Source organism: Canis lupus, chromosome 6, assembly GCF_003254725.2.
Source record: "Canis lupus dingo isolate Sandy chromosome 6, ASM325472v2, whole genome shotgun sequence".
Classification (NCBI taxonomy): Eukaryota; Metazoa; Chordata; class Mammalia; order Carnivora; family Canidae; genus Canis; species Canis lupus.
In genome coordinates this window covers 56,929,670-56,954,903 of record NC_064248.1, presented here as the reverse complement: position 1 = coordinate 56,954,903, position 25,234 = coordinate 56,929,670, and the positions used below count along the sequence as shown (strand labels likewise).

The 25,234-nt window shown below is 39.7% G+C and overlaps 1 protein-coding gene across 6 annotated transcripts in view; it reads right to left on the bottom strand.

The window, feature by feature from the left end:
- Positions 1 to 25,234, bottom strand: part of TGFBR3 (transforming growth factor beta receptor 3) — a 194,757-nt gene that overhangs the window by 74,470 nt on the left and 95,053 nt on the right. Inside the window, exons 1-2 of one of the 6 annotated variants that reach the window (XM_049111690.1) lie at positions 14,639 to 14,797; positions 13,429 to 13,636 (exon numbers count right to left, since the gene is read on the bottom strand). The exons of the other annotated variants lie outside the window; for them this stretch is intronic. Of the exons in view, the coding sequence (XP_048967647.1) occupies positions 13,429 to 13,440 (12 nt within the window). The 5' untranslated portion in view covers positions 13,441 to 13,636; positions 14,639 to 14,797. Of the gene's footprint in view, positions 1 to 13,428; positions 13,637 to 14,638; positions 14,798 to 25,234 lie in introns of those variants that run through there. 6 annotated transcript variants of the gene reach the window in all.

Sequence of the window (25,234 nt, the reverse complement as noted above, 5' to 3'; positions counted from 1 at the left end):
CACAAGCCTGGATAAGAAAACTGTGACCAGTTGTGACAGCAGATCAAGGACTATTGTAAGTTACCACTGTCACCGTTAATACCATCAGGAAGCATCTACGAGGACAGCTGGAAACAGTGGGTCCCACCATATCTTCTGGGAGCACACCAGCCAAGGTAGGTTAACGTGAACACAGAAAAACAAAAGGGTGCCAAAGGAATACTGAACAGATGCTTTCATATAAGCCTGTCTCATACTGGCTTTCTCTATAGGAGGGTGAGGCAAGACCCAAGAAGCACATATTTTAAAAAGTTGAACTCACTCAAGAGCACCAGAGAGTGATGAGAGGGAAAGCACAAAAAATGACTTTAGTTGGCAAGACACAGATCGAGTAATACACTGGGAATAACAGAACATCTCAGGCCTAATCCTTAGGAGGACTAAATGGCCTAGATCTATGATCTGAGTCTAAATAGCCACTAGGGATAGAGCACTCAAAGCTGGACTGCTTTCTGTCTTCCAGTGGCTGCTGGTCCACTTTGATCTCCATGTATCTCTGCCTTTTATTGTAGGGACTGCCTATGAAACCGATGTCACTTATCACAGTAGCCTCTCAGGTCGCTGATAATAAGGCAACAAACTTTACTTTCAATACCCATGCCTCAGCACATGGTAGGTACTCAGTGAGCACCAACTAGATATTTAATTTTCTAATTTCCAATACCACAAAAGCACTTCATTCTATTAATAATTTACGTTATGGTATTTACATACCATGTCCACTCATTAACTGTTGAGTGTGTCTTAATCTCTGAGACTGCAAATACTCCATAGGGCAAAGATCTGTCTTTCTTTAATACTGTGTTCAGGGGGATCCCTGGGTGGCTCAGCAGTTTAGCACCTGCCTTCGGCCCAGGGCCTGATCCTGGAGTTCCGGAAATGAGTCCCATGTCAGGCTCCCTGCATGGAGCCTGCTTCTCCCTCTGCCTGTGTCTCTGTCCCTCTCTCTGTCTCTCTCATGAATAAATAAAATCTTAAAAAAAAAAAATACTGTGTTCAAACAGAGTACTAGACACTTGTTTAAATGATAGATTTATCACAGCAAATGCATCAATTTATGTTACCTAAAAAGTTAAAAAGGCTGAATATGTTACTTGGTTCAAAGGGACTTAGCTAGCTAATTTACAGAAAAATTTTAAAACATGAGCAATACCATCATGTGCTATTTCTGCAATACAGCTAGGATCACTTTTTACATTTGGCATATGCAAAGTACTAAAAGTAGAGTACTAATGAACAGTGATGTCAAGTACAGCTATAGCATAACAACACATTGCTTGGTTGTACAAACTCTACGTCACGGCATTTTGCACAGCTGTCTGCATCTAGAAGTAAACAAATTGATGGCCACTGTAAATGAGAGAGGCTGCCAAAACAGAGCAGGGGCAAAGAGTCAAACTGTATGTAGCATCAACAGAGAGATGCACACTTCAGAAAGCACACACCATGGAGAGTGAATTAAAGAGAGATGAAATCATTACTTGTTCAAGAGTACCTGAAAAATTGCTAAGAAACACTCTGCCATGAACAGTATGTGTCAGTAAAAAGTTTCCAGAGTTACTCATTCCAAAACTGTTTATCGAGCCCCATCATGGCACAAAGAATAGCCACGTGTATCCGCAGAGGGTACATCAACTCTTTTCCTGGTGATTTTCTTTGCTGCCCTCAGGCATACCGCTCTTGAAGTGTGTAGATAAAATAGCAATAAACATATATCTCAAATGAACAAGAACTTTTTTTAAAAAGAGAACTTAGGAAATGAAAAGAAAAATGTGTATGAGACAGATATTGGTGCCGGGGTCCAAAATTTTCCAGATGGTCAAAAGTGTCGAGGCCTGGCTCACACAATCAAGGAAAGATTTCTAGGAGCCACAGCTCTGAGCTTTCCTGGAAACGGCTCCCTCTTCAATATGTGGCAGCGTCTGGCCAAGATGAATCCCCGACTCTGGCACACAGGGCCCAGGCAAAACCCCAAAAACCATCTGGCAGAGAAAAATTCACACTATGATTGGGAAATTAGAAGAAAAACACTCAATACTTTTTTAAAAAGATCATCAGGCAGGAACAGAGTCCCCCCAAGCACCCACTCACCCAGTCTCTCAGCATCCTTCCTTTACTAGAATAAATCTTGCTGAAAGGAAGACAAGAGGACAACCAAAAACAACCAACAAAAGAATGAAGGTTTTTATATCTCCCCAAACGATGGGAAGAACATACCCGGAATACCTCTGAAAGAATTCCTGGCTCAGGTGCCTACTTTCTCTCAGGCTGAAAAGAAAAGGAAAGGAAAGGAAAGGAAAATCCTCTTTAGAACCAACTGCAGCTCAGGATAGACTGGTTACAAAGATAAGAACATGCTGAAGGTTTTCATGGGTAGATCACTGCTCCATGATCATGGTCTGAAGACCAGAGCTGAGGCAGACTGCAGCAAAGAAGTGGGCCATGGAGAAATAACACAAGTGGTATCTGATGATTCCCAGCTTGGCAATCCAAACGGATCAATCCTGTGCTAAATTTACATAAAGAGTCACCACTTAGTCCATGGGCTTCATGAGCAATAACAAACTAAACCTAGGGGTTGTGTGACTGGAAAGGCTGATGAAACCAAAGGGGATGCACCCCCAAATGAGGGAACAATGACTAGTCTCTAAATTGGTGGCTTCTGTGTTAATCTTTGGCAGTAACAAAGCATTTGAGAACCTATTGCAAGAGATGAGCCTTCTCACCACACACAAAAACTCCCATATGCACACTACATTTTGCAGGCAATGTCAGAGAAAATATATTCCCTGTAGGGCCCATGAATTCCAGATTAAGTACCCATTAACCAAGGTTAAGGAGGCCACTGTAGAACAAGAACATTCTAATGGCAGAAATAGAAACAAAATGACTCCATGTAATTAAACTAGAGATCATACCTCTGATTTTAACGTCAACCTCTCAGAGAAAGAACTTAATGGATGGCAACTCAGAAGTAAAACACTTGTCCATGCAGTTTCTGGGGTTTCAGTGACCTCTTAAAATCATATTGACTGCAAAGTGGTCCATAAAGCCTCATCTAAGAGTTCTGCTCTCATCATGTTTGTCTCAAATAGTCCTGCATTTCAGTCTTCCTAATGGCATGAGAAAATGCAAGTAAATCTAATCTATCACATCCCATATGTAGACACTGTCCCTCATACATTGCTGATCCTTCCCCTAAATGAGGAAAAGCTCATTGGTTCTGAGCTAATGGAAGGCTAATCTGTTCTATGACATCTATTTATACTAGGTCTTCTGAGATTATCTGTATCCTTCAACAAACTACAGATGTAATTAATGTATTTCTTCTATTTTATAAAGAAAAAAAAAAGTAAAACTCAAAGTAAATCTTTTCTAAGTACTTGCCTGGGGAATCTGAATACAATTTTGACCAAAATCAAGGCCAGTTCTAAGGAGCATAAAGCCTCTGGGTGGAAAGACAAACTTCCTATCTCCCATTTAGGAAGAATGTCCTTGCCCATGTTATCACCAGAAAACAACAAGGACAATTTTCTCTGAACCTTGTTAGGGTGAAGACCTCTCAGTTTTCCAAAAATTATCTTTGATAAGCAAAAACTACATATTGTCTCAAACTCTGTAAATCACTTTATGAAAATGAATTATATACTTACAGGAAAGAAAAAAAACCCTCCCTATATGGAAAGATGCCATATGAAAATTGTTTTGCATTTCTAAGGGTTCCGAGTAGAGATGCAAGATATTTCTAACATAGTGATTTCAAAAATTTCCTATTAGTTAGGCCCCCCACACACACACCGACTCCTGGGGTTTGTTAAAATAAACATAAGCAAAGCGAGCAAAACAACTGATATAAGAGTTAAACAGCTGTCTGATTTTGCTAACGTGTCAGTGAGGTTCCATTTCAACATTTCTGATTCTTGTAACAGTCCCTGTGGACCCATGAAACAATGAAGTCATCCAAAACACTACCAGAGAGACTCCTGTTCTCTAAAACCAGACCAAATGCTCTGAAATGGATGATCCAACAATCAGTTTACTAAGAAGACAGATAAGAAAAGAACTCTAGCATGAAATCACACCCTGCTCTGTATATAGCCATCATCTATCCCCTACTCAGAGGTAAGGAGACATCCTCTTAGCAACACTGTTGGTAGTAACTGCAGACATCTTGAATCTGGATCTCATAGCACCCTAAGTCACACAGACATCCGGACAATGAGACACAAGTCTATTTCAGTGTGCTGGGGTACCACACTGAACTCCAATTTCACTTCTATTTGAGCAATATGGCTTTTAGGAGCTCAAATCTGAAACGTACCCATTGCCGTGAGCAGGAAATAGTAGTTAGTAGCTGCAAGTGTACCCAGTCTAAGGAACCCCTCCAGCTGACATTTTATTTGCCATCGCTTGTCTTTTGCCATTTGGGAATTGGTATAAAAAGACTCCCTTAAAATATTCTTGGAGGGGTGAATGTGGAGCTTTTAAAATTTTTCCTGATTATTTTTACATTTCTTTGAATTTATAGAAAAACATCAATCAGTTGGTACTGAATTCAAGGAATCTCTACCCCCTAAGTGTCTCCACCCTCACCCAGAGAGTCCACCAATCATTCTCTCTGGTCTCAGCAGCACTGGGGTCAGGGATTTCACACTGCTGTGGCAAACGATACAGAGCTCTTTTTCCCCAATGGTTTTGTCTTGAAACCATTTAACATGATGAGAGGGATACAGCCACTCAGTTCTAAAACTAATTCCTCCTCCCCCAAACAAGGACAGGATTCAGGATTCCCTGGGAGCTTCCGAAAATAATCTATTATGACCACAAAACAGGGGGGAAAAAACCTAAAATGAAAGTCTGAAATTTGATGCAGAAATAAGCCTGCCGTCTCTGCTCTATATTTTGAATGCTCTGGAAAAATACTCGGAACTAAATTTGGGTTGGGGGTTGAGGGGCAAGAGCTCATATAAACAGAAGAATATTTCTGAAACTATGGGTCATGGCCCTCTAACAGGGTCCTGGGAGAGTTGCAAGGGGATTCCAGAGACCCTGGCCCTCCCTTCCCAGAGTAGCCCACAGTCCAGTCGCTATGGGGAAGAGAAGTAGGGAAAAAAGAGACCCTGGATTTGGGCATAATTGGGGGCAAAAGTGTGGCAGGAGCCCTCAGCAGGCCATTGCTGATGGCGAGTCTAACTCATAGGTACTGTTCCGTCATCCGTTAGTGTAAGTATCTGCTATCTGAATATCGTACTGGAGGCCAACACACCAGGGCCTCTCAGGATTCTGGCCTGCAGCACCTTCCTGCCAGCCCCTGGACACACATGAATGTCCAGCTCAAGATCAGGGAAATCTTTTCCTATCTGCAGGCAGGACTGGAGCTCAACAGTGCTCCTACAGACCAGGCTCATTTTTCTACTTCTGCATGGCACTGCAATAATCTGTTTAGATGTTTGTCATTTACACACACATACACACACCCCATCCCTTATACTGTGAAATCCTCGAGGTATTCTTCAAGGGCAGAAACAGTCATACTCATTTCTGCATTCTTGGGCCTAGCACAGAGCTGAACACCTAGCAAGCAGTCAATGATTTTTCTGAAAGAGTAAATAAAAGGAAGAATAAGTTATTCACACACACACACAGAAATTATTTTGATAGTTATGAATATACAAATCGATAAAATGTGAAAAAGCCTTTGGAGCAGGTTTTCCTTCTCAGAAATAAATAACAAAGATTGAAAAAAAAAAATTGACCAAACATTCTCCTGTCTCTTAGAGAATTTCAAACACTTTTCACTTAGCCAATGAAGTATGCTAGAATAGTTAGAAATTAAAATTCTAGGGACACCTGGTTGGCTCAGCAGTTGAGCGTTTGCTTTTGGCCCAGGGCATGATCCTGGAGTCCTGGAATCAAGTCCCACATTGAGGTCCCTTCATGGAGCCTGCTTCTCCCTCTGCCTGTGTCTCTCCTCTCTTCTCTGTGCATCTCATGAATAAATAAACAAAATATTTTAAAAAAAGAAAGAAATTAAAATTCTAGGGGTACCTGGGTGGCTCAGTGGTTGAGCGTTTGCCTCCGGCCCAGGGCGTGATCCTGGAGTCCCGGGATCGAGTCCCACGTCAGGCTCCCTGCATGGAGCCTGCTTCTCCCTCTGCCTATATCTCTGCCTCTCTCTGTGTCTCTCATGAATAAATAAATAAAATATTTTTAAAAAATGAGAACTCTAGACAAATCGAAGGAACTCAATATTTGCACATTGATTAATGTGAAAAAAAGTCTGTTTTTTTATATTCCATCACACTTAGTAAACAGACCCATTCCAAACATTTTATTATTTTTAATACTACCATATAACTATGGACTGTATTAAAAAAAATTTTTAGTGGAATCAAGCGATTTTATCTTCTGTGTGTGTGGGGGGGGGGTTGTTTTTGTTTTTGAGAAAGAATGCATGTGCATGAGAGGTGGTGAGGGTGCTGTGGGAGAGAGTGAATCTTAAGCAGGCTCCATGCCCAGCACAGAGCCCAACGTGGGGCTCCGTATCACAACCCTGAGATCAGGATCTGAGCTGAAATCAAGTTGGACACTTAATCGACTGAACCACCCAGATGTCCCTGGACTATGTAAGTTTATTTCTTCTCAACTTCTACTTTTCACAATGGGCTTGAAATCGTTTTTGCTACTTAACTGTTTAATAAACCTGTATTTTGGCATGCATTTGACTATAGCAATAGGATGTCATAATGGCCAGCTTGTCAATACTCTGGTGAACAGAACTGCATAATCAAGAAAATCATTGAGGTGACCAATGGGAGTGAATTTAATAAGTAGGTATAGCAAGAACCCAATTCTCACATGATCTGAGTACTGAAATAATCATTTCCACCTGCCAATTGCTATCACAGATCTCAATAAAGATTGCTGTTTAAGCACCATCTTAAAGTTAGTAAGTTTATAATAGCAATAAAGACAAAATGCACTGGTGTTCAAGCTGTGATTTATGATGCTTTAAGCTCTATAAAAGGATGGCACCTGGATTCCCCTGGCCTAGTATATTGACCTGAAGCTGGTCAGGAATTGTGAATGGGCATAGAGAGTCACCTTTCTAGCATGAAAGTGAAATCTGGAAAGGAGTACCTATCAAGGCATGGACTTCACAAAACACTGCATTTGTGTTTCTGATGTTAATAGGAATAGTGGTGGGAACAGAAGTTACAGCCATCATTATTGTATTCTAAGAAGAGACAATAGGCAGGTCCTATGGGTCCTTCTCCTGGGTTAAGATTTGCTGCTCTCATCACTCTCATCAGAAGTTGCTCTAATTGGGATCCCTGGGTGGCGCAGCGGTTTGGCGCCTGCCTTTGGCCCAGGGCGCGATCCTGGAGACCCGGGATCGAGTCCCACGTCGGGCTCCCGGTGCATGGAGCCTGCTTCTCCCTCTGCCTGTGTCTCTGCCTCTCTCTCTCTCACTGTGTGCCTATCATAAATAAATAAAAAAATATTAAAAAAAATAAATATATAAAATCTTTTTAAAAAAAAAAAAGAAATTGCTCTAATTATCTAATTATTCCCATTTCAAAGATGAAGAAATTGGTGACTAGAGTAAAGAATTTTTCCAAAGTCATATAGCCAGAGAGTGGCAATGCTAGGAGTAGAACCAATGTCTCTCACTGTCCTTCTCTTTTTCCTGCTCTACCTTCCCACTCCACCTTAACTTGGGGTGTTGGCCTATTCTATAGGATTAAGAGGCAGGAACTACTTCGCTTCTGGAAAAGGAAAGGTAAAGAAGAAAGGAAGGGGACTGAGTTGTGAGCAAGATAATGGGAAGCTAGCACAAGGTGGGGGGAGTAGTAAAACACCACAGGGATGGGGCAACAAGCATTTTTATGAACTGTGATGCCTACGTTGCCAGCTCAAGTTGTCTGAGTTGCTTTGATGTCAATCCTCCTCTGTCTCCTCTACAAAAGCTTTAGGAATGCTCACTGTTCTCATGATCAAATGCACTATAGAACTCAAAATGGTGTTGGTTGCATTTTACATCCAAGTGAATTGGCTGTACTCAAGCACCATACACATGTAGAATTACAAAACAGGAAAGTGGAGAGAGGGTCAGGAGAACTTTAAAGCTCTGGCAATCTGCAAAAATATACTTTCTGTATTTCTAGAAGTCACTGAATTAGCAAAGATGGGACCAATCATTCCTTCAACTCCAGGGGCTCCCGGTTGATATGTGGATTAAACCAAAGTACTCTCTCAGGAAACTAAGTTCTGGTCAGGGTGGAAAAACCTTGGGAATTTTGTGAAGTCTGGTTTCCTTTGAAAGTTCTAACAAAAACAACTCCTGAAGTTCACAGTACTGGCCCCCTAAGGGTATTCTGGTCTCATCCAGCCAGGTTATGATTTTAAGTAGAAATGTTTTTAAAGGAACTTTAGTTTCAATGTTACATGGCTTATCTTGAGAAAGGGAGAAATAACCCAGAAGCCAAAGTGGGGAGAACATGTTATCATTCTGTGTTTTAGGAGTATTTTTCCTGAAAAACAAAACAAAACAAAACATCATTTTCTTTGATTGAATGTTCCACTATCTTTCAGGGGCATGGAATTTTAAATGCTTTTAATTTAGGCAATGAACTGTGTCAGGACAGCTTAATTGCCAATAGAGCAAATGCAGTTTGCAGTATTTACATTACAGTCTAGTACTTCTGCCTAAGTACAACAGAAAGTTGCCAAAATATGCCTACAGAATTTGGCACCTTATAGTTGATAAGTGTCTAAGATGGAATATCTTCCTAAAGTCAGTACTGAAAAGTTTAAATTTCCTATTTTCTTGAGACAGTATTTTTTTAAGATTTTATTTATTTATTCATGAGAGGCCCAGAGAGAGAGGCAGAGACACAGGCAGAGAGACAAGCAGGCTCCCTGCAGGGATCGATCCCAGGATCCCCAGATCACGAAGTGAGCCAAAGGCAGACGCTCAACTGCTGAGCCACCCAGGCATCCAGAGACAGTATTAAAAATAGTTCAATACATTTGTTCTAACTGGAAAGGACTAAGCTACAGTAAACAGCAGGATACTTGGTTACAAATTCATTAAAGTTTCTCTATATCTTTAAAAAGGCTTTCAGAGGATCCCCCGGTGGCTCAGCGGTTTAACACCTGCCTTTGGCCCAGGGTGTGATCCTGGAGATCCGGGATCTAGTCCCACCGTCAGGCTCCCTGCATGGAGCCTGCTTCTCTCACTGCCTGTGTTCTCTGCCTCTCTCTCTCTCTCTCTCTCTGTCTCTGAATAAATTTTTTTTTTAAAGATCTTAAAAATAAAAAGGCTTTCAGCACTTATTAATAACCTAAAGGAAAATAACTAAAAGAAAAAAGGAAAAGATCTAAGATACAAGAAGTCTGAACAATGTTTCCTATTTGGATCAAGAGTGGTCCTGTTGACATTTATTTACAGGTAAATCAACACTGAGTGTCACGGCAGAAACAAGGAATGGATTTTATCTCAGAATGAAACAAGAGCAAATTCTAATACAAACCATTCGTTTTCCAAGTTATAAAGTTAATACTATCCAGTCATTCTTTTCCCAATAATGAAGATACTGTAATCCTGTCAAGACTTTATGTGTAGTCAGCAAATTTAAGCCCTGATAAATCAATTTATATTACTGGGAATTAGTGAATGTATAGGGAAAAAGAAAAAGAGATAACAACATTTCATTTCCAAGTGAATAAAATTATTTCCCCTATTTGACATTGGGGAAATACAAGGTGCTGCCTTAACATTGGGAAACAGTAACGATGTCTAAACTTTTTACATATAATCTCACTTCTTATACTTAAAAGGAAAAAAAGGTTCTACTCTGTGAACTTTACTCAGGATACTAAGTATGTAAGGCAGAGCTAGAGCACCTGTATTTAAAGAGAGTTTGAAAATATTACAATGGCTTAGTTTCTCCTGTAAATGGAGAAGGTACAAGCTACTCTTTCATAATACATCTCTAAAGAAATTTTCCAGGACTGACCAAAGTCTGGATGGTCCAAATAGATACCAAGATCAAACAGCTTAAGCTCTGCTTCATTACTCAGTTAAGTCCCAAATGCCTATTAAGTCAAGAGCTGCTAGCATTCTACTTTTCATTTTCAGGAAAACTATCAGTTCACCATTCTAGCTCTGATTCATCCTCTAATAAGCAATAAGTAGAGCCAAAATGGGAAAAGTAGAATGTGGGGAGGGAGGGTGCATTACAAAATATTTCAGGAATGGATCATAAATTTAAATACTCCAAAATTACCAGGATATTGTGGAAATAATTAAGATTCTTGCCATTCGTGATGTTTGGGTAGAAATAAGAAATCTGACTCATCATAATGACAAATTGCTCTATAAAAAGGGAATTTAAAAAGTTTATTATACCTGACACACAATGTTAACATTGGTTTCAGGTGTACAAAACAGGGATTCAACAACACTATTAGTTATACTATGCTTACGGCAAGTATAGTTACCATCTCTCACCAGACAATACTATTGACTGTATTTCCTATACTGTACCTTTTATCTCCATGATTTATTTATTCCATTTATTTATTCCATAAATGGAAACCTGTATCTCCCACTCCCCTTCACCCATTTTGCCTATCCTCCCAGTTCCCATCCACTCCACTCCTCCTGGCAACCCTCAGTTTGTTCTCTGTATTTTATAGGTCTGATTCTTCTTTTTGTTTATTTGTTTTGCTTTTAAATGTCACAGGAGTGAAATCATATGGTATCTTTTTGTTTGACTTATTTCAGTTAGCAAAACACCCTCTAGATCCATCCATGTTGTCAAAATGGCAAAACCTCATCCTTTTTTACAGCTAATGATGTGACACACACACATACACACAATGGAATATTGTGTATTCCATTTTTACAGCCATAAAAATTATTTGAAATAAGCAAATGTGACATACCCATACAGTGAAATATTATTTAGCATAAAAAGAATAAAGTACTGATACATTGTATAACATGGATGAACCTTGAAAGCATAGTGTGAAGTGAAAAGGCCAGACAGAAAGCATTACATGTTGTATGATTACATTTATATGAAAGGTCCGAAGCAGGCAAATCCGGAGACAAAACACATTAGTCATCTCCACTACCTAGGGGTAGGAGAGAAAAAAAGTGATTGCTAATTGATAGGGTATTTTTAAGGTGAAGAAAACATTCTGGGATGAGATAGTGGTGATGGTTGTACTACATTGTAAATATGCAAATGCTACTGTACTATACACTTTAAAATGGCTAAAATGGTAAATCCTATGTTTTTTATCACACACCAAAAAAAAATGTGATTTGATCTTCCACATGGTTTGGACCAGACCAACTCTTGAGTTTCAAATCCCACCTGAAAGACCTTCATGTGATAATACAAGGAATTCAGTTTATCTTAGAAGGGCTGAAAAGTCCCATCAATCCTCAGGACTTCATGTAAGACAGTCAAAGCTAAGTCACACACTAAGTTAGCTTCAAATGGGAACATGGTTTCTACATACTTCTTTTTCCATTTAATTAAATTGCATTAGTTAGGTACCCATGATGAGCTGGGCACCAGGACAATTATTTCTATTAACATTGACAAAGGAAAGATGAGTAAGACGCAACCTATCTTTAACCAATTTGCTTAGAGTCCAAAGGAAAGACAGACAGATGGCGAGAGGATTGTAATATAATACCAAGACTGAGATATGTCCAGGTTGTGTGGGGACAGCAGAGGATGTCAAGGGTCAGGAGAGGCAACAAGCAAGCAGGACAAATTGAACCCAATCCTCTGTGTAAGAAACAGGCAAAGCCTGTCAACATGATGAATTTTCTGGTTTCTCCCACTCCTTTCCAACTATCTGAACTACTTGGACTGGCTGCATGACCACTTGTTAGAGATATTTTAGACACAAAACCCACAAACCACATATAAGCTAGACTGGATGAGCACTAAGACCCCTTCTGACCCTAGAGTCTAGATTCTGTGATTTCCTTAGTGAAGACTTTTCCTAAGACTTTCAGAATCACTTTATCCATGTCCTATTTCATTTCTTCTCTAAAGAAGTCTGTTAAATTTGTTTTTAAAAATCCATACGTTGGGCAGCCAGAGTGACTCAGGCGGTTTAGCGCCGCCTTCAGCCCAGGGCGTGATCCTGGAGACCCGGGATCAAGTCCCACGTCAGGCTCCCTGCATGGAGCCTGCTTCTCCCTCTGCCTGTGTCTCTGCCTCTCTCTCTCTCTCTCTCTCTCTCTCTCATGAATAAATAAATAAAATCTTAAAAATAAAAAATAAAAATCCATACATTTAATAGACAACAAAGTCCTCTAGAGTGTCAACAGTAATGCAAAAGAAAATGACAGCAGGAGAGAGCAAATCTGTCAGGAAAGTGAGTATGGTTCAGTATCTCATAGAGCTCACAATACTACTGTGGTAGGTGCAGGTCACATCTGTGTCATGGTATAGGTGAGCCCGTGGAAGCCTGTTGTCTCTTACTTAGGAGCCCGGACTCTAATATTAGACCTAGTTTTGAAAAAGCCATTATTCTTTAGAAAATATTCAATTAAATCTCCGCTAGCTTTAGAAGAGATCAGAGCAATCACAAAGAATTGCTGAAGTTAGATAATTTGTGTTTGTTATAAATATAATTTACTGTTAACTCTGAATGTGAGGAAAATTTTATTATTCTCTAAAAGAAAGACAATGAAAACTCACATTTTTCAGACCGTTACACATGGATAATATTCTAAAATATCCTTGTTTCTAGAAGAGAGAAACCTGATAAAGTCATCATCAGATACCACATCCTTAAGCAAACAAACATTTTAACCAGGGTTAACAAGTAGCAAAACTATATAATTTGTGTTTCTTCTTCTATTAATTTTCCACTCACCATAGACAGTTCCCAGCAGTACTGAGAAATAAAATATGGATGATGTGTAAAATGGATATTGTCCCTCTTAGGACAGTGAATGCCCAGATATTTCATGGGGAGGGGGAAATCTTCTGTTGGCCTCAAGCTATTCTAAAGAAGGTCCCACCATCTAAAAGACTGCTTTTTGATTAATCACTTTATGGCTTAAAATGGGATCCATAAAGTGAAATATGACTAATCAGCAAAGCATAATAATTGAGAGCATGGATGCTTGCAGCCAATTCCCTATGTTGAATCCCAGCTCCATTTCTTACATGTGTGACCTTGTTTATCTAAACATAAGGGTAACAGTATCTACCTTTTAGAATTTTTAAAAGAAATAAGTTAAAACATATAAAGCACTGATAATATGTTTGTGCATGGTTAAAAATTTAGTTATGAGCTACAGAAAGGCCCTCAACAGATGTTACAAACTGTGGGCACAGTCATCACCTGAGGCATCATAGGAAGGTTCTCCTATAAAGATGGATTCCCTCAGTCTTCTCCAACTGTTTTCCTTCTTGTGAAGTGCTCTCCATTTGTTACTCTGGACCCAATTCCCACCAGAGTTGTTGATAAAGTGGGCATACTACTCTACTGCTGGTCTGGAAATTCTCAAGGACAAGCTATATGCAAACTCAGCAAATAAGACATCTCAATTCTGTTTAGAAAGAGGCAAGGGTGTGTATTAACATACTTAATTTTAATTACATTGTCGTATTTTCACAGGGGATCAATTTTGTTCACCTCACAGAAAAACTACCATGCCTTTTAAGACGTCTTCTTGTCATCATGCTCCCAGAAGGAAGAAGGAAGCTCTTCCCAGTGAATGCTTCTGACCTATGTCCAATCGAAGTTTCTGTTACAGTACCTAGCACCTGCTGCCTTGTATTAAATCAACCTTGTACACATAAACTAAGAGGAAGGGTTGAGACTTGTCTTTTCATTATCTCATAGTCTAATACCTGGTTCTTAGTAGGTCCTACATAAGTATTTAATGATCAACGGATGAATGAACAAATCAATAAACACATTTCAAAGCATAATTTAATCTCTTCCAAGATCTACGTTTTCTTCCAAGTTGGCCAGTGTCCCCTGAAACCCGATCCTTTGGGTCACTCTGCTTTCTTTTCTAAATTACAGGCAGTTTGACCTAGTGGCTAATAGCAGTGACTCAGAGTCATTTGGAACCTCAGTTCTCCACTTACAAGCTTGGGACCTTGAACATGTTAAGACTCCATGGGCATCAGTTTCATCAACTGTAACATGGGGATAATACTTAATGCCTATTCCAACAGATGTCAAAGGATTAAACACGTCATATGTGGAAAGCACTTAAAAATGACTGGCATACAGTAAGCGCTCTTTTAAGTGTTACTTCTATGCTATAAAACCATGGTTATTTTTTTCCATTCCCTTAGTTCCTATGGAAGGAAAGTCTTATCTATATTGTCCCTTACTGTGACTTATGGTCAAAATTGCCTTCCTCACATCCTGCAAACATCAAACTGCTGGCATCCCTGGACTGAGCCTGAACCCTCTTCCTAAACCAACTTCTCTCTGGGCACACACAAGTCCCATTAAGCTTCCCCTCTGCCACCACTCTTTCTTCCCCACATGGCAACATTATAAATGTCATCAGCCATTCTCCCAAAGTTCTTACTCATATCATTATCATGACCAACACATCTCCATGGCTCACTGAACTCTGGCTTTAGTCAGACTTGGAGATACTTCAAAGTCCCCTATGATTCGTGAGAAGGATAAGAGAGTTGTTTGTCGGAAATAATACAATGTGTCCTGAATGCGATGCCCTGTTTCCACGTATTTGTCTATCGACCACTCTCTGGCTTGCTACAAGCTTGGTGAAGACCTCTACCAGATACAGCACCAAAAAGGTTGAGACAGCTGCAAAGGTTTCTGTTTCCCTGGAGATGGAGTTTCATGGAAGGCTAAGAATCACCACAGCAACCAGACTACAAAAACAGTCCGTGGGCTTCAGCCTCATAACTCTGGTAAAGCAATTTGTACTCCGTGAAAAGGCTAGGGCACAGAAGTTGAAAAATGATCAAAGTAAACACTGCTCTTCAAGCACCATTTTGTTGTGCTGATTTCAAGGCATCAAGTCACAGCATCAAAGTTCTGTTATGAAAGATGCACATCAAGTGCCAGGGATTTGCTGGGCTGAACTAACTGCTCCGGTGCGAAGGTCTAGAGATAAAGTCATAGCACATTTTCCAAAACAACCATTTCAAATCTGCTCTAAGAGCAAACCAGGGTAAAAATGTATACCATTATATCAAGTTACCCTGACCATGCTAGAACAGCTGTTGATCCCAACCCTGGATTTAAAAAGAGAGGGAGAGAGGTGATTTTTCTGATGAAAATCTTAAATAGACTTTAAGCCATACTGACCTTACATAGACTAATTCCTATAAATTTAGGGGGAAAAATCATCTAACCTCATTTAAAACTAAATGAGAAAACAATCTGTTCTAGGGTCTCTAATCTATCAACCTATGCCACAGTTTAAATAACAATTAAGGAATTATATATTATTTCTATACTATACAGAAGCACCAACTACAAAATACAGCAACTTAGAAACAAATTTCTTCATGAATTTGTAAAAGGCTTCAAGTTTTAGTAATACAATTATAATTAACTATGTTATTTTAGCTTGAATACACAGAATATTTTAAGGAGCTCCAAGTGGTACATGTGAGTAGCCTTACAACATCCTCAAAAGGTAAGAAAAACATACAATTCCTATTATACAGAAATTATAGAAAAAATCCTCAGAACCTCAATTATATTGGCAGTACACAATGTATTAAAAAAAAAATGGTAGGGAGAAATTTGTAATTCAAATTACCCAGAACAGAACATTTAGAGATTTGATTAGAACAATGTGATATGTCCACACACTTATCACATTCCTCTTCTCTAAGTGCACCCCATGTATACTGTTGCTTCCTGAACCTGTTGGGGAGAGGGGCTCCACTTGTACAATTTCTGGGGTTTCAGCAAGAGGCTCGATCAATCAGTAGGGAATCAGCTATCTATAGAACTTATTGTCTGACAGGCCCCACTGGCCCAGCAGTTTGCAATACATAAGGAAGTAATTAGTAATGTCTAACACTAATTGCTTCACAGACAGGAATGAATGGCTCCACTCCTACTACGTCTTTTCTAGTTTCTCCTTGTTTTATCTCCAGGCTAATGGCCATGAAAGCTACTAAGCTAACAGGGAGAAAATGTTATTTCATGTTTTGTACAATCATTTATTCATTTGGCAGATACTAAATGGCCAGTATGTGCAGGGCACTTTGGTAAACTGATCATTCCCAAAGCATGGGGATACTTAAGAAAGGTTAAAAAATCAGAAATTTTTACCTATAGTTTATGTGTTCATGTTTATGGGCATTAAAAACATTATTTCACGTTAAGGATGTTAGGGTAAAACCAGTTGGGTTTTTTTTGTTTTGTTTTGTTTGGTTTTTTTTAGATTTAAAGAAAAATAATTAGATAAATAGTAATACAGGTAGTATATTGACAGTGCAAAAACTGTGAAAACAGAACACATAAATGTTTATTTGGGCCACTAGGTAATGAAAGGTCTTCAGATGCAAACTAGATATAAAATTTGTCCTTAAGAAGTTCACAGCTTAACAGGTACAAAAAGATCATCTCCAGATGTCTGTGGGAGGAGAAAAGGGGGCACTTCCACTGGGCTCTGAGGACAAGTAGGGGAACAGGCAGAAAGCAGGTGGCAAGAGCAGGGAGAGCCTCAAGAGAAATGTCAAGGCAGGGGAGGGAACATGCAGAGGTGTGGGGACCATTTAATTCAGATGGAGCTGAGGAAATGTACAAAAGAATACAAAGAAATAAAATTGGGAAAAGTAGACCAGGGCCAGATATCAATGGGCCATGAAAGCCAAGCTTAACTAATCAGTGAAGGCAATTGAAAGAATAGCGTGTAATATAATTCACTGAGATGTGACCATGGCTTGCCTCCTGATAAATAATGGGCACATCAATTTCTGGCATATCAAGTTATCACTTAAATCACATTAATGCATTAATTTATTAAATCCACTTCAATTGCCTCACTTATATGCCCAAAGTGTGTGTGTGTGTGTGTATGTATATGTATAGGTACATACGTATGTATATGTATATTAGAGCTTAAAAAATCCCATCTTGGATCCCATTCCAAGTTTTATATGGTATGGTTACTGAATTATCAAGGAATATCTCACAAGGTAAGGAAATAAACTTTAGTCCTCAAACCCAATGTTCCCAGATGTAAAGAATTTGTCCTCTGGGATATTTCCCAGTTCACAGGCCCTCAATAATGAACACATGTTGAGTTTGGGGTATACTTTAACCATAAATAATCAATGAATCAGAAAACTACTTTGAGTGACTTCCCTTGAGCACTTTTACAAGGAACAACTCATAGGGCCTGGAAATTCTGGTCCTGGTTATAGGCAAAAATCCTTACCTCCAACCCTTAGTTTTCTACAGCACATGAAATAATTCTGCCAGTCCTCTCTCTCCTTTACCATCCCTACAGGAAAACAACTCTGACATTCTCCACCCTAGGAATGTCTTCTTGAGATGCCAGCCTAAGTCTTGTCACGAACAATAAGTTTCCAGTACACACTAAAACAATTTTTGGGTCATAACCTCTAGGGTCTTCTTTTTGAAAAGGAAGTAAGTTGGGCGGCCTGGGTGGCTCAGCGGTTTAGCACCATCTTCAGCCCAGGGCATGATCCTGGAGACCTGGGATCAAGTCCCACATCGATCCCTGCATGGAGCTTGCTTCTCCCTCTGCCTGTGTCTCCACCTCTCTATCTTTCTCTCTGATGAATAAATAAAATCTTTAAAAGAAAAAGGAAGCAAGCAAACTGTTGGTAAGCAATTTTGGGACGAAAACAGGACTGTCTGATTTACAGACATGATTTATTGTTTGCCATCAAGGAGAAGTAATAATTATCCTTGCCTGAGAAATGGAGAAAAGTAACTTTTACTATAAACCACAAACACTAATGCTTCTCAATCTTTTATTAAGTGTGAGGCTCTGGATATATCATTCATTTAGGGGCGGGGGGCAGGGAGTGATGCTGAAGTATCTTATTTTGGGATTCAGTTTCACCATAAATGGAGAGGCTAGACCAAAGCCTATAGTTATTTGAACAACAGACAGTAACAGTCTTTAAGACAGATCCCTAGAATAGATACAGTTGAGAAGAAAAATTAGCCTAATGTGACTGAATCATTCACTCAGAAATGCCAGGTCACACTAAATGATTTGTGTACTCAATTAAAAGATTGACCAAAGTTTAGTTTAATCTGTCAACGTGAATACAAAAGAATAAAAGAGAAGACGTTTCTTCTTTCAAGAACTGAAAATATTCCAAAATGAATTTATTGAACTTTTCAGACCAGTATGAACACGCTTTAGAGAATTTCTTTCCTTTTTTTTTCCTTTTTTTCCTTTTTTAACTTAACTCTGGGCCAGTGTGTGTCCTGCAGTCCTTTATGTCAGGCAGAAGCAAAACAAATCATGACATACTCAAAGCTAATTCTAAGGGCAAATCAAGAGCTATAGTGGTCTACCAAAATAGGTAGTGTTGACAAGATAATAGTCTTAAGACAAGTTAATTTATCTGGTTTTGTTCATTTCTTCTAGACATACTTTTCAATGAGAGAGCTTCATGATTTATACTGCATTTCAGGAAGACTGGCAGATTTTTCTATTTTCTATTGAAATACAGAACTTCTAAGAAATAAAAACATGATTTTAAAACAAAAGAGTCAATGCAAATAACATTATTACATTGTCATGTTCTAAAAACAGTTTTGTTGGAATAATCCTCCTTAATAAAGCCAATGGCTGCTCTTGGTTAAACCATAAATCATTAGGCTGAAAACAAGTCTCAGTCATTAAAATTGACTCATTTAGTGACTGGGAGTTCTTTTGGGCCAATGGGCAAAGTGCTAAATGGTCATTATTAGGCACACTGGCCAGCTCTGGATCCAAGGTGCAAAGTTATGAAGTGCTCTCATTTTTCTTCCACTTTTTAAACTTCTTCCTGCCATTTTCCCCCCAAATACTTTACCGGCTATTCCAAAAGCAAAAGAATAGGGAAAGGGCTAAAACTAGAACCAGTGGACTTAGTTACTGCAAGCAGCACTGATAAAATCCTGAAAGGAGCAAGGAGATAAAACACAAAATGAAATTTGTGTATAATAAAACCACTGATTTTTAGTGGTAGAAGAGATTTTAGAGATATTCTACTCTAAGTATTTGTTGTATATAAGGAAACTGAAGGCCAAAGAGGTAATGGCATGCCCAAGTTCCACAGCTGGTTATGGCATCATTGGGACTCTTACCCAAATAATCATTCCAGTAACCTAGCTTCTACTTATCCTGCTAATGGAACAGTCTACATCGCTCCATATAGAACCCGGTCTCTGCTATTGGAAAAGAAGGGCTCCCCAAGCCTTCAGAATTCAGGGCCAGCCTTTTTAACCATTAGACAAGAACACAGAAACATAAGAAATGCCAAAGAAACAACTTCACTCTCTGCAAAGCACCACATGATCTGACCCTTAACTAATCCTATCTCCTATGGCTTTCCTCCTTGAACACTCTACTCCAGCTACCCCAGCCTTCTTACCTCCAATAGGCTCCTTCCAAGCTGAGGGTCTTGACATTAGCAGTCCCTTGGATCTGTGCAGGGCTCCTTTCCATCATTAAGGTCTCTGTTCCAGTACACCTCAAAGAAGCCTTTCCTAAACACCCTAACAACCCCTTCTTACCACTTGAATGGGTACCCGGTGTTCAAACCCACATAAGCACTGAAGGCTGAAACTTTGCCTTATTTACCACTGTATCTCCATGCTTGTGCAAGGTAAACACTCAGACATTTTTAGAATGAATAAATGAATCAATGTATGAAAGACAAAAGGCAAGATGAACATATGGGTAGACTCCACAACATGATGCTGAGAAATCCCTCCATTTATATTTTTACATAGAAACATATACATACATATATATGTGTATATATGTATGTATATATGTATATAACTCTGAGCTGTTAATATTACCGGGAGTAATAATATATGTATGTCTTTAAGCATATATATGTATTTTAAATATATACGTGTATATATATATATATATATATATATATGTTTTTATATAAAATTGAAGGAAAAAGAGGGCTGCTGTAGATACAGAAAGTTACCAGAAAGCCTACTGGCCTCTATCTAAAGCATATCTGCTACGTATTTCTGATAAAAGGTCATTGCCAATAAAAAATAAATAAAACAAAAATAGCTTTCAGCCTACTTGAAATATGCAAGAATTCAAGATCAAGTCATAATATATCTCAAAGTTCACCTGATTGTGCCAGCAGGAGCCCTGCAGTGCTGAATTTTTGGGCATGTGAATGATATATTGTTTTATTGAAACATTTTCCAAGATTCCTTTCCAAATTCAACTCCGTGGTCTTTTTATCCCTAAAGGGCAAAACACTAACCTGTTTCCAAGCTATTTGGTAATATTTTGGCACAGATTATCCAGTAGAGAGAGTTGTTTGTATAGAACAGAACTATCGTTAGTAACAGGACGCCCCAACCTGCCCCTCTCTCTAAGCTCTTAACCTATACATGACAACCCAGCTATTTATATGTAATACTTGCCAGATGGCTATTTCATTGTAGTTCAAAGATTCACCTCCAATCTGACTGAGTCAACAAACAACACCAGGAGCGACACTTAAGCCCATGGTTAAGGAGGGCAAAGAGGCTGAGATCATCTAACAGGAGCAAGAGCAGGGGGAGAACTCACTATCCACTCTATCTTTGCTACCTTTGGCAAATTCTCAAGATTAGGAGTGTCAGGACTACCGACGCCTGGCACTGTGCCTGACAGTAACAGGTGTTTAATAAATATTGATTTAATGACTGAATCAATGTCTAAGCCTTGGGAAAACCTGCCTTGCCCACAGCTACTCACTGCACATCGACCCCATCTATAGGAAGTATGTCCTGCAGATTTGCCAAATACTTCGTAGCTCCCAACCCAAGGCAGAGTATTTAACCTCTCACAGCCTCAATTTCCATGCCTGTTAGTTCTAAACAAGTCCCTTGTGGAGGTGTTGAGAAGACTGACCAAAATGCCAGTTTCCATAATCCTCTGAGGAAGCAGCTCACTGGTGTTTGGCTTTGGCCCTGATCAGAGTGGTACCGTCACCTCCTGCCTCTAGGTCCTTGGATTTTGAAGCAGGATGACAAACCAATGACACCTACTTACCTGACCCTCAGCCACCTGGCTTCCTAATAAAGAACTAAAAGGTTCTTGTGCCATTTCCCAACCTTTCCAACCTTTGAGACTTAGGTCTCATTAAGGACTATGCCCAAAAGACAGAGCTCAGGAAGCACAATTTCAACCATCTTCACAGGTTTCTTTACCCTTCCTGCTCACGCAAGCCTAACCTGGGCAGGCCAAGCTCTTGCTCTCCAAATTTTACTCCAATTCTGGGGACTTCAGAATCTAACAAAGACTGGTCCTGAGAATACCACATTCATTCCATACCTAATCACAACATTTCATCTACTCTAAGTTCCCATATTTTAGAACAAAAGCTCAGTCACCTGTCTTTCCATCTGGAATATGCCGCCAGAGAAATAGGCACCCAGGGAAGTGCTAAAGCCACAAAGTCCTTCCAAGGCAGCTCCAGTCACCAGATTAGGAGGTAAAGCTAGAGGTTTTCATCAATCTGTGGCAGGGAAGTTTGGAGACAAACAATTGTCTTTAGAGGTGTATCTAAATTGCCTCTTCCAGGGCACCTGGGTGGCTCAGTTAAGCATCTGTCTTTGGCTCAGGTCAAGATCCCAGTGTCCTGAGATCGAGCCCCACATCCGGCTCCCTGTTCAGCAGGGGATCTGCTTCTCCCTCTGCTTGTGCTGTCAAATAAATAAATTGCCTCTTCCAGTGTTAAAGATTATACCAATTTATCTAGCTTTGAAGACCTGAGTACACAATTGAACACCCATTCTCCCACCATAAACATCAACAGACAAGGCTATCAGGCACAAGCTTTCACAGCTGCCAAGGTACATGCTGTCCTCAATGTATTTCAGATTCCTCAACTTGGCTCTATGTTATTTACCAGCCTCCCCCCTAGTCGTGGAAAATTCTCCCTCTAGCCCTCAGCCAAACCACATCCCTATTTCAAACCTCTCCAAATTCTCACCTCCAAAAAGCATTGCCAGGCTAACACACCTGGCTCCAATTACTCCAGCAACAAGCCTCCCCCCAGCCCCACATCCTTCCAACATGCCTGATTCCTTAGCACTTATGTGTTTATCTCAGCCCAGCTGTACTTGATTAGGTCTATTTGGTTAAGTTTTTATCATATGTGTTTAGGACAATAATCTGTTTCTATGTCTCTGTCTTTTCTGTTTGCAGGTGTTGTTCCTTGCCCTGGTCCCCACATCCACGCACGAGCTCCACGAGCTCCTGCCTTCCTCACTCCCACAATGCTTTGCACTGACACACCATCTATGAAGGTTGCTGTCGATAACTGTTCAGCTGCCTGGGTCTAATTACATGAGGAGGGGCCTTTGCTCAGGCAAACTGAAATGATTAGTTCCTCTAATCTTCAGTATTTCATTAAATAAAAGAGAGGGGGAGATTCTTTGTGTGTACTCTGTCTGATAAAACAGAACTGTTTGGAAAATCATGAAATTTCTATTATACAAGGCAGTAAGATCTAGGCAGCAAAATTCAAAAGCATTTTCCCAAGTATTTTGAGGCCAGATTTGTCCCAGATCTGTAAATCCTACTTAATCCAGGTTTTCTTAAAAAGAAAGAAAGAAAGAAAAAAAGAAACCCACACATATAAGAAGACATCAGATACTCTTAGTTTACATTTCAGTTATTAGAGGTGTTCCCACTGGACGTTGAGGGTTTCTTTAAAGATATTTTCTAGTTTAACAATTCCAGTAACACTTTTAACTCTACATTTCAATTGACATCTTGTCCTAAATGCAAGTTATACTGTTTTTCAATTTGGAGGACTGGACTAACTATATTTAAAAATGTAACCTTAACTCTCAATGTAGACTAAAAAAAAAAGGAACTAAAAAAAACTTCCTGAAATATTAGAAATTTTAGATCTCAATCTTCCCAACCTCTTTTTATTGACAAATGAATGAACAGAGATTCATATAGTTCTACAGATTTGCTCAAGTTTAAACAAAAAAGACCTTGACAAATGGAGGACCAAGTTCTCTATTAACACTCACAATTCAGCATTCTGTTTCCACATCTTGAAACCTGAATTAGGAAAACATTACTTTATGACTGACCAAACCTACTAATACCAATAACTCGATTTTCCAGAAAATATATTTCCAAAAATTTCCAAGTAAAAAAGTCTCAGTCTATTTAATAAAACTTACAATCCCCATGTGCACTTGTTCATTCAAGCATTTATTTCACATATATTTATTGAGTGCTTACTATATGCTGAGTACATTCTAATGGAGATCTTGGTGCATAGAATAAAACATCTCACAAATATTCTAGTGGAGGGGACAGACAATAAACACATCTAAATATAAATATTGTGATATTTTATCAGGTGATATCAGTTATTTTTAAAAAGTAAAACAGGGGATCCCTGGGTGGCTCAGCAGTTTAGCACCTGCCTTCTGCCCAGGGCATGATCCTGGAGACCCGGGATTGAGTCCCACATCGGGCTCCCTGCATGGTGCCTGCTTCTCCCTCTGCCTGTGTCTCTGCCTCTGTGTCTCGTGAATAAACAAATAAATCAATCCTTTTTTAAAAAAAAAAGGTAAAACAGGGGCACCTGGGTGGCTCAGTGGTTGAGTGTCTGCCTTTGGCTCAGGTCATGATCCCGGGGTTCTGGGACAGAGTTCCACATTGGATTCCCTGCAGGAAGCCTGCTTCTCCCTCTGCCTGTGTCTCTGCCTCTCTCTCTCTGCATCTCTCATGAATAAATATATAAACTTTAAAAAAAAATTAAAAAATAAAACCGTATTTGGAGATAGTAGGGGTAAGTATGGCTATTTCAAGTGTGGTGGTCAATGAAGGCCTCTCTGCAGAGGTTAAGGACTGGGTAGGGATGGATGAATGGAGGGAGCAGTGCTCCAGGCAGAGGATGGAAACAGGAGTGTGCTCTGTGCCTCTGGAGGACATCAGGACAAACAAGAGCGGTACAGTGAGATTGGTGCAAAGGTGGGAGAGGCTGTGCTGGAGGCTGAGGATTTTATTCTAAAAGCAATGGGAAGCCACTGCAGGAAGCTCAGCTAGTGAGTTCTGCTACTAAAGTTTTAAAAGGCTATGAAGAGAATAGATCTTATTAGTTAATGATAGCAGCTCACACTCACTGAGTGCTTTTTAAAGCCCAAGCACTGTTCAAAGCACTTGTCACATTTTAACTATTTTATTGCCATAATGTCTAAGAAGTAGATGCTATCATTAAAACCTGTGCAGAGTCACAAAGCTCATAAACAGTGGAGCCAAGCTTCCAACAAAGGCACTCTAGCTCCAGATCTTGCCCCCTGAAGGGAACTGGGCTGAGTTCACTGTGTCTCAAATAAAGAGGTGACGGAGGCGCTACTGAAGTTCGTGGTGGGTGTTGAGGTGGGTCAAGTGGAGGCAAGGTTCAGAATATATTTTTATGATAGAATAAATAAGATTGGATGTGACATCTAAGAAAACATAGGAGGTCATGGATAATACCAGTGTTTTTGGCCTTGGCAACTGACTGGTAGTGAGTGTCCTTTACAGAGATGAAAACCAGAAGCAGTGAACAATATGGGAGCAGGAGAACTACATGGAACTTAAGAGAATCTCCTCAGCTAATGAGACATAGGGAGTGTATCAGCAGTTTGTGGCTGCTGCAACAAATTACTAAAAGCTCGATGGCTTAAAACAACAGAAATTTATTCTCTCATAGTTCTGGAGGCCAGACGTCCAAAACTGGTCTGAGCCAAATCAGATTACTGAGCCAAAATCAAGGGGTCAGCAGAGCTGTGCTTCCTCCAGAGGTTCTAGGAGAGAATTCATTCCTGGCCTCTCACAGCTGTTGTTATTTCTTGGCTTGTGGCCCCTTTGCTCCCATCTCTGCCTCCACAGTCATGTGGCCTTCTCCTCTCCAATGTCAAGCCTCTACCTTACAAGCACACATGTGATTGCATTTAGAGGCCA